Source organism: Eublepharis macularius, chromosome 8, assembly GCF_028583425.1.
Source record: "Eublepharis macularius isolate TG4126 chromosome 8, MPM_Emac_v1.0, whole genome shotgun sequence".
Taxonomy (NCBI): domain Eukaryota; kingdom Metazoa; phylum Chordata; class Lepidosauria; order Squamata; family Eublepharidae; genus Eublepharis; species Eublepharis macularius.
In genome coordinates, this window is record NC_072797.1 from 42,409,345 (window position 1) to 42,427,577 (window position 18,233).

The window sequence follows — 18,233 nt, forward strand, 5'->3', positions numbered from 1 at the left end:
TTTGTAAAATTCATGCCATATTTATTCCAAAACCTGGGAATTTAACAGAAGGCTCCTCAAGAAATCTGAGAAAATAAAATGAAGCTACTGGTATTTATGTGTTCCTAAGACTGAGTTAAATGGATTCATATAGTAAACATTATACAACACTGGCATGAAATATTTTAAATAGCTTTTCAATAAAACAATCTGAAAAATCATTCCAAAGGGGTCTTTTCTTCTTCTTTCTACAGTCACCAGTGGGATGCATCCTTTGACTTTTTTTCCTGTTGTATGTCAGGCTTTCCAGTATCACTGGAGAAAATGAGAGTCAAATGCAATACAGTCTCTGGTGAACCCGCCCATTATTGACATTGTTTGAGGATTTCATCTATAGACTATCCAGTTTGTTCTCTTCCAGGGAACTAGGCTTTTTTCTTGCCATAGTAGCAAAGAGTGCATCCATCATCCCTAATACTTCTAGCAGTTCTTCCTGATAATCAATCTCCTTTTCTATAATATTCTGAAGTTTTAGAAACTGCTTATCAACAACTGCAGATTGTCCAACCACAGGCATGTAGATATCTGGCAAGGATGGAAAAAGCACACATTAATGGAACTTCTTGCTTAACAGACTGTAGCATTTCTTCTAAGCACAGGGAATCCAGGTGCACCACTATGACTGTCAACAAAATAATTTCAAGTACAACAGAGTTTTCACAGGCAACTGCAACATGTGATTCGTAGGCAGGCAATAGGCTCATGCCTTTTAAAGAAAATCATTTCAATTAGTCTCCAAGGAGCAACCAGATTCTTCTTAAACAAATGGGGAGCCTCACCAAGGAAAGAAAGGCTTTTTATTGGCATGGATAATACTGGTTCTGCTAAATGCAAAGGTTTACATTCTATTTATTATACAACAGTGAGGTCTGAGTCTGTTTCACAGTTCTGAGAATGAACAAGAAGCATTTGATACTTTGTGCTGAATTGAGTTCCCTGACAATCCTGTTTTTTATCTCCATATACACTTTTTTAAAGGCAAATTTCAGGGTTTAACTGCTGCAAGGATAGGCATTAGGCAGTGGTAAATTCTTGACACTCTGTGACTCCAAGTAAGAGGCACTGGTTGCCCACCTGGTTCTGGCACAATTGAAAGTGCTGGTTCTTACCTTTAAGGCTCTAACTGGCTTGGGACCAGGACCCTTGTAGGACCCTCTCCTCCCATACTGTCCAGCTCACCAGTTAAGATACTCCTCGCAAGCCCTGCTCTCTGTGCTCCCATCTGCAGGGGCAAGGCAGGTGGCAACTAGAGAGAGGGTTTTTTCTGCAGTGCCTTGCCTGTGGAACACCCTTCCCTTGAGGCTCATCTAGTGTGTACCTTCCTCTCTTCTAGGTGCCAGGGCAAAACATTTATTTTAACTCAGGCCTTTAAATTAAGGGTTTGATCTTTTAACATAATTTTTATAGTCTTCTTTTTAGCCTAGGATCTGTTTTGAGACTCTCATTTGAGATTTTTATTACAGTATTGATTCCAATGCAGGAATTAGTTCATTTCTATGTATGGAGAGCCCAGGAGAGCCTGATCTTGTTAGATCTCAGAAGCTAAGCACGGTCGGCCTTAGTTAGTAATTAGATGGGAGACCAGGGTTGCAGAGGCAGGCAATGACAAACCACCTCTGTTAGTCTCTTGCCATGAAAACCCCGCCCGGGGGGGGGGGGTCACCCTATATCAGCTATGACTTGAGGGCAGGATTTCATTTGTTCATGCTGTAGCATCTTTTACATTTGCACAAAAGTTACTGTTATGTCCAGTAAAAAACTTTTATGTGTTTATAGCTTTATTGGGGGGAGGGGCTGTTGCCACATACAGAGTTGCCTTCCTTTCACATAAATATGGAATGTTATGCTGCCTTGATGCCCTGGCTAGGTTTTCTAATAGTTAACTTTTATTATGCCATTTTTAATGTTTTATTTGGTTAAGCCATCTCAAGCAAGTATACTGAAAAGATGACACAGAAACTGTCTAAATACGTAATAAAATCAATATATACAAGCTTTCTTTTTTTTTACCATTTTGACTGCCACCCTCCCTTGTGACTAATACAAAAAGGCATGCTTCCGGCTACCTAGGCATGAGTCAAAACTAGTGCTGTTGGAACCTCATGCTTACCTATAATCATTTCTGCAACATTTATCAGCACAGGAGCAAATCTTGCGTCAGTCACATGCCTGAAAATTGAATTCAAAAGCCTGATGTTAACCTCCACACTCCAACTCAGGAAGTTTAGCTTCGGCCCTCCACTGCATCCAAAAAAAACCCCTCACAACAAGCAAAAACAAGTCAGCAAAGCACTGGCTAAAAAAAAAAAGGCACCTCCATTTGCTTAGTTTTCTAAACAAAGCAAGGCAAAAAAATCTCACACGCTTCAGACCAAGAGGGGAATGCTGTAGGGCAAGAGCTGGGGAGCAGACTGTGATTCAATAGCAGGGACCTGAGGGAACAGCAGCAGCTGCGGAGTCCTGGAATTGACCAAAGACTCGTGGAGAAAGCAGAGCTGGCACAAAGTCGAGATGTAGAATTAGGTTAACAGGAAGGCAGGGAGCAAACAAGGATGATCTGGAATTAATTCATGGAGGAGAGATTCATCAACGGCTACTGGCCAGGATGAATAAAGGCCACCTCCGCCTTCAGCTGCAGTAAGCCCCTGGGCATCAAGGGATGGCCTTCGCCTCCATGCCCTGTTGGTTCATCTGTGAAACGGGATGCTGGACTAGAAGGCCCCCTGGTGCGATCCAACAAGGCTGCTCTTCCGTTCTTATGGGAAGGCGAGCGAGCCAAAGAGGCTTACTTACAGTTGCTACATCTACAACTAACAGTGCAATCCTATGCAGAGGTACTCTAGTCTAAGCCCACTGATTTCAATGGGCTTAGACTGAAGTAATTCTGTTTAGGATTACGCTGTCAGACTCTGACAGACATTCTGTTAATTTGGGCTTTTATTGTCACCTAAACTGTCATATATGCCGCCTGCATATCCATCATGAATAGAGATGGGCACAGTCCAGAAAACAGACCAAAATTCTGCACAGTCCAGCTCACTTCGTGGTTCACAGTCACACAGGTTGTGGACTCACCTTTTTCACAAATTTTGCTCCATCTGGGCCAGTTGGTCCCTTGTCTGTGAGTCCAGACATTCTGGCATCAATCTATCAATTCCCTAGGCAATGGAGGACACATCTGCAGACCTTTTGCAGCTCTTAAAAACTTAATAGGCAGCTCTGCCTGCCAAGCAAAGAGCCTCCAGTCTGCAAGGGAGGGTGGGGACGTTCTGCAGCCAATTTTAGCCCTCAAAACCTTGATAGGCAGCTCTGCCTGCCGAGCAAAGAGCCCCCAGCTCTGCAAGGGACTTTCTGCAGCCAATCTTAGCCCTCAAAACCTTGATAGGCGGCTCTGTCTGCCAAGCAAAGAGCCCCCAGTCAGCAAGGGAGGGTGGGACATTGTGCACAAGAAGCAAGGATTAATTCCTTGGGCAATGCCTGGGAAGGTGTCTGTGTGGTGAGTGAGGAGATTTGATTTTGCATCATTGCAACTTTTTGGTGCAACTAGCCAATGCAAATCAATTGGCATTTGTGACTCCAGTATCTACTGGAAGTTTCCTGGGGGCGGCCGCTTTGGGGGTCTGTAACTTGGACATCCGAAATGCAATCCTGACCAAACTTGGAGGGTGGCTGGAGGAGAGGATGCTGAAGATTCTCTAAAAGTATGGGCTCTTTGGGTGTGAAGGGGGTGGAGCCAGGACCCCAGGAAGTGATGAATCATGAATCGGTTCACAAACTGTGCAGGTCCATTAAAAGTTCGTGGTCTGTCGAAATCAACGGACCACGAACCAGCGGTCCATGTGGTTTTCCCAGTTCCTGTCCACCTCTAGTCATGAATGTATATTAGCCTCTGGTCCTTGGTCTCTGAGAGTATAGAGAGTCCTTTATTGCTGCAGTGTCAGTAGGTTATCTTGCCAATGTGTACTTTCACTTTCTCGTTACGCTGAGCCAGCATCCTTGACTGTCAGCTGAAACTGGCTTGCAATGTATCCTTCTTGAGAACCAAAGATAAGTTCATCTTTCTCACTGTCTACTCTAAAACAATGTCCCACCCAACCCCAACCCCCATGCCACCGTTAACAGTCTTCTTTCCCAAAGGCGGGAAGATTCCCTATAACTAACATTGCTAGCCCCATATATGTCACTTCTGCCAATTCCACTGTCTATGCACCTTGTACTGAATGGATCTCTAATAAAGTTACTTCAACTGGAACACCTGTGTGTTAACTGTGGAGAACTTGGGGACCTAACTGCCAGGGACTGACATAATCATTTTGACAGCCACCCTCAAGAAGCAACGACCAAAAAGCAAGGAGAAGAGGGAGGAAGAGAGCTGAATGTTCCATGCTGGTGTGATCCATCCAACCCATTATCTGGCTGCAGCCTTCTAATTTAGAGAGGGAGCTTCTATTAAATGTGTGTAAATGCTGAGGCTGCCAAACACCAGCTTCCAGATCCCAGTCGCTCTCAGTCTCCCAGTCTCTCTCTCTCTCTCTCTCCCCCCACCCCTCTCCTTTGGTCATGAAAGAACCTGTCAAACATTTCCAAGCCTCTATTGAAACTCTTAATTGTGAGAACAAAATTCACTGCCTCATTTTGGCTCAGAGAGCATTGCCTTGGCATTACCTTATCAAGAAAGCAAGGAGGACACTGAGCTGTTTCTCATCTCGTCCCGCAAGAGCGTTTTTCAACGTGCCTCTGCGATTCAGCTCCTGCATGACAGCAACTGTGACTTCCGGTGGGTTCGATCGCACAGGACCCTGGAAGCACAAAATACTCAACAGGGCACCCTTCCAGCTGACGAGACACTTTTAGACTAGTCAAACTTCCTGTTGGCCCATATGGGAAAAGGAGCTCATTCCAAATGTAACAGTTTACATTCCAAAGACATTTTTTGGGGTATCCTGTTGTGCCCAGTCTTAGGTTCCCAAAGTGTTGGAGGCCACAGCTATGAGGTATTAGAAAAGCCATGGACCAGCAACTAAATTGCATGCAATATGAACCTGAACCCTCAACCAACACAAGAAGTTTTAAGCGTAATATCCCATACTCCAGTGCGTGGTTGATCATGCAGCAGTGGCACAAGCCCTAAACAGAAGTGGTAGAAAGAGGTACATGAGACAAGCAGTTGAAGGACATGAGAGCAGAAACATATGGGAAAGGGACACAAAAAAAATGAGTTGAGCACATATGCCAATGCACAGATGTGTGAAGGTGGATTACATTTACACATATGGCCAGGCCTTACAAGACTCTTTGACTGTAAAATATAACCACTATGCATCAAATATAGAATATGGAATGGGTATGAGTATTTCTTAGCTCCACTCCTCCTTAAAATGTGCACATGCAGCAAGAAACAACCATAATGGTTGTTGGTGAGAGATAACTAGGCTGTGGAATTTTGTGCTTTTCTCAGCATTATTGGTAGATTAACTGCAGTGGCACCTGCCACCCACGCTCCAGCAGCTCCAGAGGCCACCATCTGGGCCTGTAGGCCCACAGGACCCACTCCCACTCCACAAGAGCAGTATCAATAGAAGGCCCAGGCTGAGGTAGCACAAAGGAGGCAGAGTGCCAGACTGGCAGCACGCAATCCCAGTCTGGACCCAGGACAGGGCTCTGGGAGTCGTTTTGCTTTGCAGGATCCTGGCCAAGACACAGCTCAATCTCAGGAGCCTTAACACCTGCCAGCAGATGCAGGTGAGCCAGATTACCTCACAGCCAATTTAGACTGAAGGTTGAAAAGGATCAACAGATATACTAGGTGCAAGCCCTGCATTCCACCCCAATTCCCTGCCCGCAGCTCCAAGATCCAGTCTACACTCCAGCAACTCTACTCAGGTGGAGCGCAGACCTCGCTAGCCTGAAGAGCACAGTACACTTTCTTGGGCATCGGCCCCATCGCATAATTTCTGGGTGGACCTACATAGAACTGCTACAAGAGATGAGGGTAATGAGGCCCCCTTGCCCTAGTTTTCTGTGCTGCTGTTTCTGTTCTAATTGGTGGCGGTCTCTGGACCTGTGACACATAGCCCCTCCCCTCTGCCCACTGTGGCCTCAGAGCCAGTCCTGTGGCTCCCACGCTGTACCTGGTTGGTCCCTGCCCCCCGCCCATCACAGCCATTCCATCATATCCCTGTGATATTTTGTAGGCCTATCAACATGGCTGCTCAGGCCACCAGTGGAGTCAAAGCCCATGCAGTCCCCACAGCAAGAGTGTTTGCCTGATCACCAGCCTGTGTGGGTTCCCATTAGGGAACAGACCAATGGTGCCACTGTTACACTGGTGGCCAGTAGTCTCCACTATGGCAGCCTTCAGGACTGTGCTGCATACGAAGCAGAGCACAAACCTTTAGAGACCAGAGAATGGCCGGTCTGAGAATTTTACCGCTTGCTCAATTATGTATCCCAAATGAACACCCAAGCAACATTACCTTACCTGAAGGACAGCATCCAGGGCCTTCGAAACCTGGAAACTTCTCAAAAGTTGGTCATACTTTTTCAGATGTCTTTTTACAGGCTTAGTGACAAAGAAATCCTCCTAAAAAGGAAAATATGACAGTTCGTGACCCTTCCACTGAGGAGCTCAGACTGCTCTCTGTAGTTCTCTCCATTTTATCCTCACAATAGGGTCATGAGGTAGAATTGGCTGAAAGAGTTCACCCAGTGAACTTCCAGGCTAAACAGGGATTTGAACCCAAGTTTCCCAAATTGCACTGCTTGTATTGCTAACAGTCCATGTAGACAGTTAAAAGCACATTTGAGAAAATATAGATCATTTCTAGGGTGATCACTTTATGATCGTGTGAGAAAGAAGAAAAAACACCTAAGACTGTAGCACCTATCCCAGATTTTATAAGCACCTGTATTAAAACTGTTTTAAAAAATCTAATTAATTGGGGGCATCTTTTCAAGCAATCAAAAGGCTTTTTAATGTATAGATCTAATCAGCTAACTATTGTAGGCCTCATGTACCATGAAATCTTGCTGTTTTGCTGTATCAGAGAGCTGCTGTAGAATAACAGTTAAGTGGCTGAGTTGAAAATCAGAACTCTGCTGGTTCAAATCCCACTCCTGCCATGAGCTCAGCAGGTAGCCTTGGGTAAGCCACTCAGCCCCAGCTGTATTGTGGGGATAATAATAACACCGACCTTGTTCACCTCTGTGAGTGGGCCATTAATCTGTCTAGAAGAGCGGTATACAAGCACAGTTATTATTAAAATTGAATATTAGAAAGAGGAGCAACAGTGTAAAGTGACAAAACAAGGAACGCCGAAGCACACACTGTGAATGTGAGAAAAGGACAATTCACTTGTATTACAAACTTCCTGTGTTTATTAAAATTGCGATCAGAAGACAAGATCTGATCTGCGCATCCTGAACCCCGTACCTGCTGTGGCATGTAGTTCCTTCCTTTCACAAAAGTTCGGTATGTGGGCCTCCTCCTCCTACTCGGCCTTCGAAGAGGCTGTCTTTCTTCATGTTTTCGATGTTTAACGTTCAATATTCCATTTGTCATGCCAACCACTAGGGTTTCATCCTCAGGCTAAAATGAAGAGGAAAGAGGTTTGCTGACTTGGAATTATAGTTCAGGGATTATTTATGACACATTGCCCTATGAAGCTGCCATATGCCAAGCCCAAACACTGGTCCATTGAGCTATAAACACTGTACTCTGTGGTTCCCCAGAGGCACATGGTGCAGCTCTGGGGTCTGGACGGAAGATCTCCTGGGAACTAAGGTGTGTATGCTGCATTATTCCATGATGGAAGAAATGCAAGATATTAATCCAAGAGAACAAACAGATGATGCAGGTAAAGATCATTCCCAACATCTGCTACTCAAGATGCCAGGGACGGGGCCTGGAAAATTCTGCTTATGAACTACTTCCCCTTAAACCTGGAACTGGTCATGCTTTGTTTGCCCCATTTAAAAAACACCCATTTAGATTACAGAATAATTGCCTTAAAAAATCTAGAACATTCTCTCTAAAGGGGGGCAGTAAAAGGGTGCACCTTTGTCTGAAGCAATTTCAAAATTAAAACCAGCAAAGTGACCAAGTGTAGCAAGTGTATGGCTCACGTCCAAGGGAATGAAGTGTGGTCAGCATCAAAGATCTTTAACTTTCTCACAATTAAGGTACCTTGCATGTAACTTTGGTAAAAATATTCCAACTAACAATTTCCAAGATACAATCCTGCATCTTAATCACTTGGCTACCTATCCCAATGAGTGGATACACAAGATAGAACAAAACTGGATAGAATCCTTTTCTGAAAACTGCACTTGCTCCTCACATACTTTGCAAGCACCAAACTATTTAAAATAACCAGACACGCAGACATTGCTGCATTACTTGGGGTGTGTGGCAACACTAAATTTCCAACAGCAGGCATAAATGCAGAACTAATTGGACAGTGGAAATACAGCTGAGCGGTGCAATGTCATGGATAACACCACAGCACGTGCCAAGCCAATGAATGACGTCCCATGCAGCAAGAAGTGCCCCTGCGCAAGCACCATTCACTTGAACAGGATGTGCCACCCACAAGGCAACCCAGAATACATGCGTTTTAAAGATACTTCTCAGTGACCAGAAGCCTTATCGTCTTACGTACTGCTAATGCAAGACTGAGGATGGATGCTTCGTAGAGAAAGCTGTGAACCACCTTGTAGGATGTTGTACTGTATACCTTCACGTGCCTACACAGATAAAAAGATAGCTTAGTGAGTAGTTAGGTGACATCTCCAAAGAATTTCACAGGAATCTAATTTGATCAGACTGCTGCTAATAGCTTGTCAAGGTTTGAGAAGTGAAGGAAGATCTTAAGAAAATCAAGAGAGCTCAAATCTGTACATAAGCACCTGCTAATATACTGGGAGGTGAATAAAAGGTTTCCAGCAGGCAAACCTGTATCATGCAACTTAAGATTCTCATCAGGCAGTGCAAACTGCTCTTTCCAAATTGAAACAGAACAAAAGAGGAGATTCAAGGAGGTGCATGTGATTTAAAAAGTTTTTGAGCAAGTCTGCTCCCCCTATTTATATCCGCCAATTGAGAAATTTTTATTGCATATGGAATAGTGTTCTAATGTTTATTTATAATGTTTTTATTGTTTCTAAACTGTATGTTATTAATTGTATGTTGTCACACTGCCCTGAGCCCGTCTGACGGGGAGATCGGTCTAGAAATGCAATAAATAAATAAGGAGCATGCCCAGCAACAGCTGTTGACTGAACGACAAGGTGTGTCCCAGTTTGTGCTTACTACTGTATCAAAGAAGATCGCACTGAAATGCAGAGAGCTTCAATGTTGCTTAATTGCTGTGCCTACATATAGAAAGAATGACAAGCAGGCAGAATGGTTGGATGCCTGTCAAGGCATATCATACTGCCTGCCAAGGTTAACCTAAATTTTATGCCTAGAAGCCTATGTGTATCAAGTGTACAAAACATGTATTTGCATAATTAATTCTCTCTTCTCTGATCCTGGCCAATTCTTTTTTGACAAAGGACAATTGGCTCGGGCCAGACCCTCTTTTGTCATGGAAGTGCAGAACCATTAATATGGCAGGATCATCTCTGATAGACAGCAGTAGTATGACATCAGAGATAGACACTTGGGATTGGCTAGATCTGCTAATCAATCTCACCGAGGAGGCTGGCTTAGGTCAGACTCCATGGCCCATAAATGTCTGGGAGCGCTGGACTTTTCTTTGGAACATCTGGCGATCCCAAGACCCATTGGCCAGGCTTAAAGACTCCTCCACTATCTTGGAACTGCAAAGGACTCCATACACACTCAGAGGAACTTGCTACAATCTAGGTAAAGTGTACTTAGCTGAGCTAGCCAAACAATTGCTGTTATTTGAGACACTGTGCTGTGTGATAGTGTGTCCTTCCCTATGTTTTCTATTTTGTCCTCTTTCCTACCCCTTTTGAATCCACCCACCATTTTCTCTTTTTTCCTATAATAAACCTTCTTTCTATGAAGCCGTTTGTTGGCTTCCTTAGTACAATAATTTCCCAGTGATATTTCTTTGAATCTCCTCCTTATGTGCTAGATTGCTTGGACACTACATAGTTTGCTATAAGGTATTTTCCAGAGTTTCCACCCTGTTACTTTGTTATTGTGCTAGAATGGAGCAGGAAGGGCAACTTCTCAGCAGGTCAGTCCAGATGTTCACAACCAATTAGCAGGCTGCTTTCCAGGGAAACCTCGGTCTAAGGGAGTTCCCAGCAAGGAAAGGCAAGAATCTGTATTTAAAGCATTAAGCCTCATCCTCTGACTTCTATAGCCACCCCAGATATTTATCAAGCATTGTTCATATTTATAAACTGAGCCTTTTCAAGAAAGGGAGAGAGCAAGTCCTGACCTTCTTCAGATGTTGACTTGTGCACCTAATGCTTCATTCATTCTGCACAGACAAAATACAATTGCAGGATATGCAGAGCACCACGCATAAAATTGTTATCTCATAAAAAGCTAGGAAGATAAATGGGAAGAAGTACAAACCTATCCAGTGAGCCAGACAGCAGCCTCTGACCAGAGCTCGTCAGACACAAACAGGTTACAGTTTTATGGTGATTCCTCAAGGATACAAGTAACTGCCCTCCTTTAAGGAGATCCCAGATTTTAACATACCGGCCACCTGTAAGAGAGAGACTTTTAATTTGCACAAATTTACATTAAGAACAGTCACAAACTTTGATCTGGGTTCAGCCAAAGTCAGTTTACAAGTGTGGTTGTAGGGAGGTGGTCTCAAAGAGATGCTTCACTAACAAGTTAAGGACCACAGAGTTCACTGGCAGCCTCTCTCTCACTCCAGGTCCTGGCTACAGTAATCCATGCAACAGTCACCTCCAGGCTAGACTATTCCAACTCACTCTACACTGGGCTGCCCTTGGGCTTGACCTGGAAGTTACAACTGGTCCAGAACTGCAGCGGCACACGTTCTGACCGGAATGCCAATTCAAGCGCACATTCATCCTGTGCTGTGCCAGCTGCACTGGCTCCCAGTGGAGTTCCGTATCCAGTTCAAGGTGTTAATCTTGGTGTTTAAAGCCCTTCATGGACTGGGACCAGCCTACCTCTGGGACTGCCTCACCCATTATGTTCCCTGTAGGGCACTGCGCTCTGCAGACAAGCAACTCCTGGTGGTCCCCGGCCTGAAGGACACCCATCTGGCCTCGCCAGGGCCAGGGCTTTTTCTGCCCTGGCCCCAGCCTGGTGGAACGCTCTCCCATTGGAGATCCACGCCCTGCAGGACCTGTTACAGTTCCATGGGGTCTGTAAAATGGAGATGTTCCACTGGGCCTTTGGCTGAGGACCAGCAGGTGTCCCTCCCCCCTCCACCTAAGACCACCAACATTTCTGTGACTGCGCTCGGCCATGTGTTATGCCCATATATTATGGCCTATATGCATACTCCCAATTGTTTATCTAAGTAGCCTATGTATAAGGCGCCTGGACTATTTTAACGACTGTTTTAAGATTGCTACTGATTTTACAGTTTATGATAAATTTATTGTATCCTATGGATGTTGTGAGCTGCCCTGAGCCCATTTGTGGGGAGAGCAGGGTATAAATCAAATCAAATAAATAATAAATAAAATATTGCCTTACGTACTATTGGTTGTTTTAAGTATATGCTCCTATTTGCTTCTTGTTGATTTATGTATGATCCTACTGGGTAGTTCTATGTTATCAAATGTCATTCCTAGAATTGTTTATACTCTGTTTCAGCATTTCTTCAACTCTGTATTGGATTTTTGCTAATGTTATGTCTTTGTAAACTTGCATTTATTTACCCTATGGCATTGTTTACTGAAATGTTGCTGATACTGACTGTACTAATCTCGCACTATGTAATCCACCTTGAGTCTCAGTGAGAAAGGTGGACTATAAATGACATAAATAAATATGTAGGTACACATGGACTGATCATCAGAGTATGGGAACAGACATCCATATGTTCTGTCCATAAATGTACTTCCTGATTGGAGAATATACAAAACTTGTAACCCACACCAAGTCAACTGTAACCTAAAGCAAGCTGTTGGGGGGAATATATGCTAAACAACCCCTTTATAGTCCCAGATAGGCAGAGAAAACAGGTGGCATACCAGGCTCCTTGTGAGCTGTCACACACTGTGCAGACAATTCTCAGAAGATACAACCCAGACCCTTCTGGAACTTAGGCAGCCAGGCATGAGTGATGCACAACTTATGACAATGTTTTGGTCAATGTTGCCTGCACTACCAATCAGATAAGAAGTCTCTGAAGACAGAAATAAAAGCAAACAGTAATGCAACAGCAAAAGAGAAGAGGAAGCCTGGCTGTTTGATGACATACCTGCAGTCACAAGAAGACCTCCAGAAGGAAAGAGGTTAACACTCTCCACTGGCTGCCCATGTTCTATCGTAATGACACTTTTTTCTGTGCGGGTATCAAACACTTTCACAGTATGATCATATGAGCCTAAAGGGCATCCCAGAGAAAGAAAATGTTTAAATCTTTCATGGATATTAAATAATAGGATGGTGCTCTAGGTACACTGGAATACACTGTGTTGGATTTTAAAAACTGCATTTTATCAGTGCTTTAAATAACAGCATCATTTTAGACAGCATCATATTTTAGAGTTAGAGAAATTAAAAACGAAACAGAAGCTAGAAAAAGAAATCAGCTGAAGCAGCCAATCTGGCCTACTAGAACACAATCAGATATGCAAAAATCTCAAACAAAATACTCAGGAACAGAGGGGAATGGAATAAAATGCAGTAAGGAGCAGCAACGCAGAGGATCCTTTTATGAGTAAGCAGCAACAGATCCACGCAGAGAAAGTACATGTAATGGATGAGTAGTAATTGACACAGTAAATATAAAACAAATGCACAAACCTGTTACAAAGAGATCTGCGTTCAATTTACTAGTGCACCCGCATCTCACGTAGTCTGTGTGCTCTCTATAATTGATTATTTCTGATGCGGAAGAAACATCCCACACCTTGGATGTGTAGTCATCTGCTCCAGATACTATTCGGTATTTATCAGATAGAAAGCCCACTACATGTACTGCCCTAAAAAATCAAGGCCCAAAGTCAGTGGTTCCCAGACTTTTGGATATGATGACCCACAAGAACAAATTTATTTGGTACAGTGATCCATTCAGAGTCAGCCCTAGGTAAATATGACCTTGGTACCCATCCATTCCAGCATTCCATTTTCTACAGTGGTCAACCATATGTTTTTGAGAAACTAACAAACATCCCATCCTACTATGAACCCCAAGCAAGTGGCATGCCAAAGTACACAGCCTTTGCATATGAGCCTTCGACTCCAGCCTTTGACCACCCTCTTCTTCGCCATTACTCTCTTATACCCTCTAAGAAACAAACTCTATAAGCATTAGGATACATTTTACTTGATTCTTTATCAATCAACGTGCATATGCAGTGAAGAAAAGTATTAACTAATGTGTGACATGGAACATACTGTTTCCAAGGTCAGGTCTTAGTTTCCAAAATACAAGTCAAAGCCTTGCCTCAGATTAAGCACTCGAGTTGGTTCTTATAAGAGCCACTTCACAAATGTGGATTTTACCACAGAAATATTATTCTACATAGGAAAATGTGTATACCTGTAAAATTACTAGTTACTGGATGGCTCCCACCACTATTATTGTTACAAAAGGGAGGGGGAGAAAAAAACATGAAAAATTTGGCAAGGAGGAGAGAAATAGAACAACATAAAGAGAGGGGCAGCCATTAGGGAAGGCTGGCCTATGACCCAGAGGCTTCAGGTCACACTTCATGGGATGGAAGACACTGCCCAGTATGTTCCATATTAGCCCCTGCAAATACTTATTTGTATATCCAGTCTTTTGATTAATGTTCATTGCCAAATATGAGAAATGACTGGGGGGAAAGCCTGTGTACAAGAACTTTCTAGCCAGATCCAGGCATTTAGCAGACTGAAATCTGTTTAGAAAACTTCTGAAGAATGAAAAGTGCATAATAGTTTCCTGCCTACAAGGGACCATGATGAATTTACAAAAAAGTTATGTGCAATTTCCTACTTTCCCACACTGTAACATCCAGCACAGAAGACATATTTTCTTGAGTTTGTGTTGCTTGATTTTCCATGTGGACAACATTCCTTTTAACCCAATTATCCCTGAGAAACTATAATTGTTAAATCAATCTTTCAATAATCCCAGGAAGAATATAAGTGCATTTCAAATTTAATAATCAACAGCATGAAACACAGTCCCCAGATCAAATCTGAATGTAACAGAGACCCTTAAGGATGCAACTATTTTCTTTGTCTCCCATCTATAATGTGGGGGTACTGGCCTACCTTACTCAGTAATTATTGAGAACCTATGCTCTTGAGCAAAATACTAATCTTTGCAGAATGGTTCTAATAGCTGAGTAAACAGCAACAGACACATGAAATGTAAAGGTATGATACCACACTTACAGCTTAAATTAACACACAATGGGTACAACTGACAAGCCATTCATGTCATTCATTCATTCCTAACTTATCAGAAAACAACAAGGCTAGAAACCACAATGCTGGGATCTCTTACTTTGTATGGCCTTCAAACTGTCTCAGAGCTGCTCTCCCACCAATGTCAAAGAGTCGAACGCTGCCCTCTTCACTGCCAGCAGCCAGCAACATCCCATCATCTCTGTATGTAGCACAGTATGCGACATCTTTGAACCGAGAGAATGTTTTCACAGGCTCCTGTGAGTATCGGCCATAAATGTGAATCTAAAACAAAATATGTTTCACCTGTCAGCAAGTATTAATCAGGAAAGCAGATGAACAAGGCTTAGAATATAACACTGGATGTGAAACAGTCCATCCATGCCCAGAAAAATGCCCCTTAAGAGGGTAAGGGTAGAAGACATAGCAGACAGCAATGCAGTCCCTGAAGTGGGCAGAATGAGTTACTATGTGCAGTAGAAAGAGAGACACTGCACCCCATACAGGGTCAACCTCAAGGAAATGAAGCCAGGGTAGATAAGGGGAGGGGGAGGCAAAATGATGTCCCTAAAGGTGGTACTTTAGTTCCCACTCACCCCCACTAGGATGAAAAGTGACCATTCACTTTTGTGAGAGAAAGTAAAGATTTGTGATGAGCCACACTACTGAGATGGAACTACCCCAACTCTAGAATTTGGGCTTTGTCCTTCCTCAACCCCCTTGCCACTTGCACCACATTTCACCTTGGCCCAAGAACTTAATGAGAGCCGCTGAGATACAGTCTGAGTTCAACTGCATGGCCCTACCCTGGGTTCAGATGATATTACAATACAACAACAGACAAACCAACTTTGAAACAGATTATATACAACCTGATTCCAACAAAGGCTCTTTTCCGGTGCAGTACTTGTTCTGTTCCATTTATCCCTTTAAATATGTCTTTCTTTTCTGTAACCACACCAGAAATTTGCAGTTTATTTCTGCATCTTAAATCCTTACCCTTGAGGAGGCTGTAACAGCATAATTGTATGGACGGATTGGCGAAAAGTCAATTTTATTCACTGCACCAAACTCCTTTATCTGAATGGGAGCCTGGAAGAAGGGAGCACAATTTTTTACGTTTCACCTTTAAGACATTTTCACTAGCAGAATATTTTAAAAGCATGAGAGAATCACTCTAAATATTTTTTAAAAGTTTTAGATTGCAAACTTGTAAAAGCCCTTTGATTTTTTAAAAAACACATTGTTTTATCTTTTATAGTTCACTCTTATGTAGAGTTACACCATCCTCAGCCCAATGAAATCAATAAGAAAGGTGCAACTTGTCATACAATAGCACTGTCAGCACTGCAAAAAAGATGCATATCTGCCATAACACTACTTAGGATAAAATGCGTATCAGTGTTAAATGTGTTTTTTTTAAAAAAATCAAATGTTGTCACCTAGCAGAAATGCCCTAGTCAAATGCAATTCTGGATTTAAGTGTTTGACACTTTTCAGCATTAAAGATCAAGTCAGAAACCTCATGTCTTCAAATCAACACGGGTATAGCCCTATTCTAAACCTGCATCCTTACCTTGTAATTCTTCCAGTATAACGTATCTTCTGTTACTTTTTCACCAAGCTTCGGAAAAGACTGAACGATGACAGGTTTGTAGTTAGCCATTATTTCTTTTAAATAACGTTTCCTCTAGTAGAAAAATATGATCTTCCAAGTATATCAGCCTCTTGAAAAAGCAAACAACAACACTGATGAAATTACAAAGAAACACCCAATAATGAGATGTCCAGATGGGCATTTATACAAGGGAATTAGAATGGTAATATAATGAGACAACATAGGAGATCGCTTCTATGAGAGACAGTTACATTCTTTTGAACAGTTTATTGTACGTTTACTCTCCCATTTTCCTGAATTGTCCTCTACCAGTGTAACTTCCTTGGTGGTTACTGTGGTTATGTCAGATTTGTTTTCATTTTCACTGTTTCTACAGTTCTGTAATCCTAATCCTACTGCACTGTTTATTAAAAGGCTTTGTTGCCTGGCTAAATTACTTTTCATACTTTGTAATCTGCCTTAAGTCTCAGTGGGAAAGAAGCCTTTAAAAGTGAATCACTAATAAGGAAAGGGATAAGCAGTACACATTACAGTCATACAGCTACACTTCTATACATAAAACAAAATGAAAAACAGTACATACTTCAATTTAAGATCAATATTTCACCTAGAATGCAAAAGCTAAAGTCCATCTGTGTTGCACATGTAAGCTAAGTGATTCAACAATTCTGCACTGTCAAGTATTAAAGTCAAAATATCTGCAGGATCATAGTCTAAGAAACATTCATGAGGAAAAGAATCTCTGTTTGCACAAACAGAAAATATACAAAACAGAAATTGGGCACAATTATCTAATAATAGTAAATTGACTGTCATTGAACAAATCTCAGTTGACAACAGCCAGCCATCCCTTGATAGTAAGCATACTTAAACCTGCAGACCTCAAACACATGTCTCTTATTTTCAGACAATCCTATTCTAGCCAAAAACACAAAGAACCAGCAGCGGTTTGAACAAATTTTTGCAGACTACACACACTCCAGTCAAAGGAAGACAGAAAGCCTAACCTGCTTATACAGCCCATGGAATCCGAACTGACAAGAGACTAAAACAGGGAAAGCATTTTCAGTTTGTGGTGGGCACAGTCACTATGTCAACACATTTACTCACTGTGTGGTGAGTTAAAATACAACAAATTCCATTTTAGGACTTGAAAACAAAGCTGCTACTAATATACCACATTTATACAAACATATGACTTCGCTTCATTTGAACGACCGTTACAGGGCTGCAAAAAAGGTATTGCAGAGTTTTAAAATGTGCGGGAAAGAGAGAGCAAAGGGCTCAAGCTTCAGAGTATTTAAGGTGCTATTGGACCAGATCTTGCTCAAAGGGCTCAAGGAGATGGAGCATGAGAAAAAATCTAACGCGGTGGCTTTTTACAGTGTGTGTGTGTGGAACCCTATGACAAGTGTATAAAATTATACATCGTGTAGGGAAGCGACGCCCCTCCTTCCCTGCCTCCCCGGCCCGTTGCCCACTCTTGGAAACAGGAGGCTGGGCAAAAAGGAATTCCTGGACTGATCCAGCAAATGCGGAGGTCGCTTTCCCTCGCCAATCCGTCCTCTCCAGGCTCCACCTCCGAAAATTCCAGGAATGTACAAGCCCAGAGTTGGCGAGCCTACACCACCAGGCTCCTTACTTACCCCCCGAACCCCGTACTAGCTTCCTTCTTCAGCCATCCACAGTCACGTTGCTTCGCTAGGAAGCCGCCATCACCACGGCGCCCCTTCCGGGTGAGGGAGCACGTCATGACCTTCGTCAGAAGCGCTGCGCCGCCGCCAGCTCCTCCAGCGCGCTAGAAGGGCGTTCGCTTCCCCATAGAGATAGAAAAGGTCAAAAAGTTCCATGGAGTCCATTCACTTCCGGTTTCCGATCGAAAGCTGCCCTCTACGGCAGCCTGTGAGGTTTCCCTGTCATGCCTATCTCTCCGCAGCCCATGGAAGGGGAGGGGCTTTTGTGGTGACGTGTCTATAGCGCTTCCCCTTTTCAGAGATGGACGTACTTGCCAGGGAGAGCGTAATTTAGAGGCTTGTG

The 18,233-nt window shown here is 43.0% G+C and overlaps 1 protein-coding gene across 1 annotated transcript; it reads right to left on the bottom strand.

Annotated features, from left to right (window-relative positions):
- UTP15 (UTP15 small subunit processome component) lies at positions 1-18,002 on the bottom strand. Its single transcript, XM_054986118.1, has 13 exons — positions 17,843-18,002; positions 16,155-16,305; positions 15,578-15,670; positions 14,679-14,863; positions 12,986-13,164; positions 12,438-12,563; positions 10,598-10,733; positions 8,700-8,784; positions 7,472-7,627; positions 6,521-6,622; positions 4,705-4,838; positions 2,150-2,208; positions 1-564 (listed from the first exon to the last, which is right to left on the bottom strand). The coding sequence occupies exons 2-13, from the start codon at positions 16,242-16,244 to the stop codon at positions 371-373; spliced, it is 1,539 nt and encodes a 512-aa protein (XP_054842093.1). The 5' UTR covers positions 16,245-16,305; positions 17,843-18,002; the 3' UTR covers positions 1-370.
- Between the last annotated feature and the right edge of the window lie 231 nt (positions 18,003-18,233).

Coding starts and splice junctions, on each gene's coding strand:
- UTP15 (XM_054986118.1), bottom strand. CDS start 16,244: ATGGCTAACTACAAACCTGTCATCGTTCAGTCTTTTCCGAAGCTTGGT. Junction 14,864..15,577: donor CTGTTACAGCCTCCTCAAGG/GTAAGGATTTAA, acceptor ATTTTGTTTTAG/ATTCACATTTATGGCCGATA. Junction 12,564..12,985: donor CGCAGATCTCTTTGTAACAG/GTTTGTGCATTT, acceptor GATGCCCTTTAG/GCTCATATGATCATACTGTG.